The following is a 6,629-nucleotide window of genomic DNA, read 5'->3' on the forward strand; positions in this document are numbered from 1 at the left end:
GAAGTCAAGAAAGCTGAGGAAAATGGACGACATGTGGCTCTGCGTTCCGGATTTCTACCTGCATCAGCTGTGAACAAATGGGATAAACACACATTCCTTCCAGCCTGTCCTCGTGGAGATGTCGACGACGATTAGCTCGCGAGCCTTCCCTTTGATGTTTGTTCCGCCGGCGCATAAAGGCTACAAATCCATTCACGGATATCCGACCTGTGAAGCCGCTCTCTTCTGGTGCTCTGTGTATGTGGCCGACACATCAGAGGGACAATAGACATAGAAATGCTGCTTTATTAAGCTGGCTTTAGATGCAGATGGTTTTAGAGCTAGACCAGATAATTAACATAAGAGTCAATGAATACAAAGACTGTGTATGACAATGACATAACCAGCTGTTACACCGCAATGCATGTGAATAGTGTTAAGCTATTTGCAATTATTTGTGCTTAAAAATACATACATATACATATATATGTGTATATATACACTGTTAGCTTCCATTTTGAGCATCTTCAATGATGAAGTCAAGGATCAAACAGAGTGTGTTACATATAATCTTTGGTTTGATAGGTTGATGAGACACTTTATTACGACTACAAAGACACATTATGTAACATTTGAGGCATTTTTCTCTTTGTGTCAACTCCCCAAACATAGGTTCTCTAGTTGAGTTGACACATCTTTAAGGGACATTTTTCCAGAGCAGAACACTTAGTGTAGCTCACGTCTACTAGATATGCGTCTCTCCTCTTTCTTGGCCGTGTTCAGGCCTGCTTTACCCCTCATCCTGGGGCTGTCTCTGGGCTGTAGTCTGAGCCTTTTGATGGTGTCCTGGACACAAGGGGACACCGATGACTCCTGTGGAGACGAACTGGGCAACGGGAGGCTCTTCGGGGGCCGAGGAGATGCCCCGAGGGACTTAAAGGACGGAGCTGGAGATGAAGACTTCCAGCCCCGTATCGTGCCCTATCACAAGGACCCAAACAAGCCACACAAGAAAGTCCTCAGGTGAGCGGGAAAGTCCTGTCTTTGTCATGTTCCCAGATGCTGAATTAAGTCAAAATAATGTGCACAGCAATGCTCCTCATTATCAAAATTAGATACAGAACTATGTGAAAAGTTTGTGTTAATGGTATAGAAGGGCCTTCTGCAAGAACATATATATATATATACATGCAGCCTTTTCAACAAATTGCAAGACTGTATTTCTTAGCAACACATCACATTGCTTTATATCCTACCAGATTTGTTATAATAGTTGAAGATTGTTTGAATCTAGAGGATTAACATTTGTTGATTTTAGTTAAATCTGCCCCTGGAATAATCTAAATGTACTGAGCAGGCTCTACAGTTTAGGTGACTAATATATTAGAGATAACATCAGTCAAATCTCTCTTTTTCATGTCTTATTTCAAATCTGACAGCTGATTATTAGATTGATATTTGATCCGAGTCTGTTGAAATCTATATTTCTCTTGACCGTTATGAGAAATGATCACCTTTATTCTATTTGTGCTTTGATATCTTCTATTTATTTACTCTTTCCATTTTGTCTTTAATCCAATTCTCCAGAACTCGTTATATTCACACTGAACTTGGCATCAGAGAGCGACTGCTGGTGGGCGTCCTGACCTCCCGGGCCACCCTCAACACGCTGGCCGTGGCCGTGAATCGCACAGTCGCCCACCGCTTCCACCGCACCTTCTTCTTCACGGGCCTGCGCAGCCCTAAGGTGCCCCACGGCATGACTGTGGTAGCCCACGGCGACGACCGTCCAGTGTGGCTGATGTACGAGACCATCCGCCACCTCCATCAGCACTACGGCTCCGACTACGACTGGTTCCTCTTGGCCCAGGACGACACTTACATGCAAGCGGACCGTCTGTCGGAGCTGGTGGGCCACCTCAGTGCGGGTCAGGACCTCTACATGGGCAGGGCGGAGGAGTTTATAGGTGGAGAAGAGAAGGCACGCTACTGCCACGGGGGCTACGGCTACCTGCTGTCCCGCAGCCTGCTGGCCCGTCTGCAGCCACACCTCGACACCTGCCGTAACGACATCCTCAGCGTGAGACCTGATGAGTGGCTAGGCCGCTGCATTATTGACTACCTGGGTCTCAGCTGTGTGGAGGTGCACCAGGTAAAAATACAAACCCAGACTAATGCATTGCAGCAATAGAAATGTGCATGGAATTTTATTGGTGGGATATCAATACTAACATTTATTTGCTTCTCATTGTTTTTGTGGCTCACAGGAGATGACCTATCGTTACTTCGAGCTCGGGAAAAACGCAGATCCAGAGCGTGAAGACATCGCACAGTTTAAAAATGCCTTCACTGTCCATCCCATATCAGAGCCAAACCTCATGTACCGTCTGCACAAACGCTTCAGCCAGATTGAGCTGGAATGGACCTACCTACAGATACAACAGCTGCAGGTTGGTAATACTCAACACCGCCTTCTCTCAAATCTAAGTTCTTCTCTGACGCTGTATCAGTGTGCTGCTTCGGAGATGAGTTCTGTGTTGTTTGCTCTTCTCTCCACCACACCCACTTTTTGAGCCAAGGCAGAAATTCCTGAGTAATACAATATTTAAACATGTCAGAAAGCCAAGGGAAGGCAAAGTACTGGCTGTTGTGCCAGGGCATAAAGTGTTACATTCCATTGTCATCATCCTGTGAATACGCATGCCTGAGAACCCTTATTATGTAATTAAAGTTGAAACTAATGATCGTTCTTTAGCATTGTGTTGACATAACCTTAAATGTACTTTACGCCACAAAGCAACCACGTATGCCAAAAAGACAAATGTTTACACGCTAGGCAGTGAGGTTCTTTTTAGTTTTGATTTTACAGATTTGTGTGTGTGTGTGTGTGTGTGTATTCATCAGGTGCAGATCAACAACCTGAGTGACAGGACGCCGGAGGGTAAAGCTGGAGTCACGTGGCCCATCGGAATCAACCCCCCCTTCAAACCAAGAACCCGTTTTGAGGTCATAAACTGGGAGTACTTCACCGAGGAGCACATCTACTCGTGCATCGACAGCTCCCCCAAGTGTGAGATGAGAGGGGCCGACCGCGCCGACGTCAACGCGGTACTGGAGATAGCGGTGGAGCGTCTAAACGAGCGCTACCAGCCCCAGCTGCGTTTCCGAAAGCGCCGTCTGCTAAACGGCTACAGGCGCTTTGATCCCACGCGCGGCATGGAGTACATGCTGGATCTCGCACTGGAGGCCTACACCCAGAAAGGCCACAGCCAAGTCATCGCCAAACGGGTGAACTTGTTGCGACCTCTGAGTGCAGTGGAGATTATCCCCATGCCCTACGTGACGGAGGCAACGCGGGTGCAGGTCATCCTTCCTGTCACCGCCCAGGATCAGGACTACGTCGGCAACTTCCTGGACATGTACGTGATGAACACTTTGGACACCCACGACAATGTTCTGCTCACGTTCCTGTTCATCTATGACCCCTTCGACGCACAGCGAGTCAGCCAGACCGACGTGTTCGCCGGCATCAAGGCCATGATCGGGGAGGTGGAGAAGCGCTACGGAGACGTGAAGATCCCCTGGATCAGCGTGAAGACGGAGGTGCCCTCACAGGTCAAGCTGATGGACATCATCTCCAAGAAGCACCCGGTGGACACGCTGTTCTTCCTGGCCGGCGTGTGGACAGAGGTCAACGCCGACTTCCTGAATCGCTGCCGAATGAACGCCATCAGCAACTGGCAGGTGTTCTTCCCCATCCACTTCCAAGAGTACAGCCCGGCCGTCATGTACCGCGACCAGCAGCCCTCCGCCGCCTCCTCCTCCTTTGCTTCCGAGTCGCTACGAGACGGACACTTTGACCGCCACGTCTTTGACGAGGCGTGCTTTTACAACGCGGACTACATGACCGCACGGACCAAGATGGCCGCCGACATCTTAGACAACGAGGAGCTGCTGGAGAGCATGGACGTGTACGACATATTCGTCCGTTACTCGGGCCTGCACGTGTTCAGAGCCGTGGAGCCGGCGCTGATCCAGAAATACGTGCGGCGAGCGTGCAACCCGAGGTTCAGTGAGGATATCTACCACCGCTGCGTCCTCAGCAACCTGGAGGGTCTGGGGTCACGCTCACATCTAGCCATGGCTCTCTTTGAACAGGAGCAGGCCAACAGCACCTGAAAGCCTGCTGGTGGCTCAAATATACTGCCTGGACTTACAAATACTCACAGACAATAAAGTGAATTATACTTTGGTACTTTTGTGATTCATACACTGAAATTCACACCCTTGCATTTGGCGAGTCAGGATCAGCTTAAGAACAGCATTGTCTTTCTCATGGAAAAGGTGTTCATTTACAGCTGAAGAACTCTCTGCTCAGTACATATGAGTGTACTACAGTACAACACTTCACCTGACTCATGAGTGTAGTACTTTGTATTCTTGCCTAGACTCGATGAGTCACCGAGGTGTCTGAATGGGACTACTGTTACTGGTTCTCCTGCCATTATTCATATAGGAGCTGAGCAACAATATTTATACTTATGTTTTTAAAAAAATATATAGGAGGTTGTGTCTTGAAAAAAAGAAAGAACAAAGGTTTTCATGACGATTAAGTGAGAACAAACTTGAGCCATAAGTCTTCCTGAGTGAAGATGTTTAGAATAATACTGGAAACAAACTGAAGCCGTTGGCTGCCTTTTCTTTTCTTTTTTTAAAAGAGGTATTAAAGAGTGATATTTCTGTTCAGAGTTGTTTCTTCATTCATACTGTCTGTTAGACAAGTAGATAACTGTTGATCTGTTTGCATTGTGCTTGAACAGTTACACCCGGAGGGATCTGTTATCTGCCTGGCCGAGCTGAAGGAAAGGAAATATGGCGGAACGATCTTGTGGTCATTGGTGATGGCGTCGTATTCAGAATAACTTAATGTAGTCTTTCCGGTTTGCCTGGCAGCTCTTTACTGCGTCGCCTGGAGGCAGTGAACAATTTGTTCCACAGACGGCCTGCTCTGCCTCGTCTCCTCCACATTGATTCACTAAATCCCCACCCCACCCTGGGCCTCCCTGGGATTTTGGCAAGTATTCTGTTCACACACATGTCTTTTGGGGGAGAGAAGTGAACCCGGTGCCCAGAGGGAGGGTCGAGTCTACCTAACCACGGTCTCTATCCGTAGTGATGGTGGTGTTGGGTGGTTAACCTCCACAGCGAGGTGGTTTAACAAGCTGAATGGTTTACTTCACACAGCCTCCTCAGACGATCTCACTGAGGCCCCCTAACCTCCCCCACCACCCCCCAACTCCCTCCACCCAAAAAAAACTTCTCCATGTGAGGCTTGTCGGGAGAATAGCAGAGCAGCAGAGTGAAAGAAGCTCTTTTTCTGAGGTGGGAACGGGGCTGAATCAGCATTACAGCACCGCCCGCAAAAACGCAGTGGAAAAGGGAGGCCTCCACCTGCTGCCTCGTGGTGAGGCCGGCGGACAATAAAATGCCTGTCTGCCACCTTCTGAGGAACGGAAAATGTAACTCACTAATAAGCCTGAGCACAAAATCAACATGTTACAGAAGCAGAGTATGAGAGTGTTCTGGTAATACAGGCCGGTTAAGAAGGGCTGCATACTTATTTGCATATTCGGTTCCTGCTTCTCCAGAACCAACAGTTAACAGCAGAGACATGGAAGGTGGAAAAAAAAAAAAAAGTAATTTGCTTTTTATAAAGCGGAGTGCTTTTGTGGTGGAAACTCATAAAGATTTGGATATGAAAGGGTGCATTTGAGTAGTTTTACCCCTTGCTTGTTTGAGATTTTTGTAACATTTTTTTAAAAATAGGTTTTATCATTTACCCATAATTAAAGAGTCCAGGTAGGTTAGTCTCCTTGTCACCTCGTAACCTGTTATTGTAGACCGGTCAGGGTGTTTTAATGGCAGGGCGTCTGCAGAACTAAAAGTATATGTTCTCATTTGTTTTCCTCATATCAAGGCATCCTATGCTGTGGAGAATTAGCACACAAAGCTAAATCTATATACTATCTAAAGTACACTGAATAGGTGACATTTGAAAGATTGCTAGATTTAACACTTTATTTATTGAAAAGCTTACAAAAAGTCTTTAATGATTATGCTTTGTGCCTCGACTTACAGTTTATAATATTACATGTATATAAAGTTAGTCAAAATAGCTAGAAGTTGTTCCGAATGATTCTACCTGCAAAAAGTTATGTTCTTTTTAATTGAACAAAAGTGCATTAAGACTCCAAAACACTCCACCACGACAGAAAGCAACATTATCCACCTTTTCTTTAAAGTGTCAAACTATATTCAGGTGAAAATAGATGAAGTAAAATGAACGGATCTCTTCATTGTGATTGTTTTGTTGATCCAGTAGTAGTTCACTGTATGTAACAAACACAAAAACACACTGTATTGTGTATCTGAACATGGTGAATATGGTGAAACAACTCATAGCAAGAGGTCAAATATATGACACACTATCAAATGTAGATTTAAGATCAACATACAGTGTTATTTAGGAAGTCGTAACACCTATAAACTAAATGGCTAAAAAGATCATTTTTCCCCCTTTTTTGGTTTTGTCTCATGACTTCATTAATCGGAAAATGCAACCAAGTTCAGTTTGTGTTTTATGACCTTTA

General features: G+C 45.9%; 1 protein-coding gene across 1 annotated transcript; it reads left to right on the forward strand.

Annotated features, from left to right (window-relative positions):
- Positions 1–517: 517 nt before the first annotated feature.
- Positions 518–4,714, forward strand: chpf2 (chondroitin polymerizing factor 2). Its single transcript, XM_054622524.1, has 4 exons — positions 518–1,002; positions 1,567–2,131; positions 2,247–2,429; positions 2,884–4,714. The coding sequence occupies exons 1-4, from the start codon at positions 731–733 to the stop codon at positions 4,156–4,158; spliced, it is 2,295 nt and encodes a 764-aa protein (XP_054478499.1). The 5' UTR covers positions 518–730; the 3' UTR covers positions 4,159–4,714.
- Positions 4,715–6,629: the final 1,915 nt, after the last annotated feature.

The sequence above is a fragment of the Anoplopoma fimbria genome, chromosome 21, assembly GCF_027596085.1.
Source record: "Anoplopoma fimbria isolate UVic2021 breed Golden Eagle Sablefish chromosome 21, Afim_UVic_2022, whole genome shotgun sequence".
Taxonomy (NCBI): Eukaryota; Metazoa; Chordata; class Actinopteri; order Perciformes; family Anoplopomatidae; genus Anoplopoma; species Anoplopoma fimbria.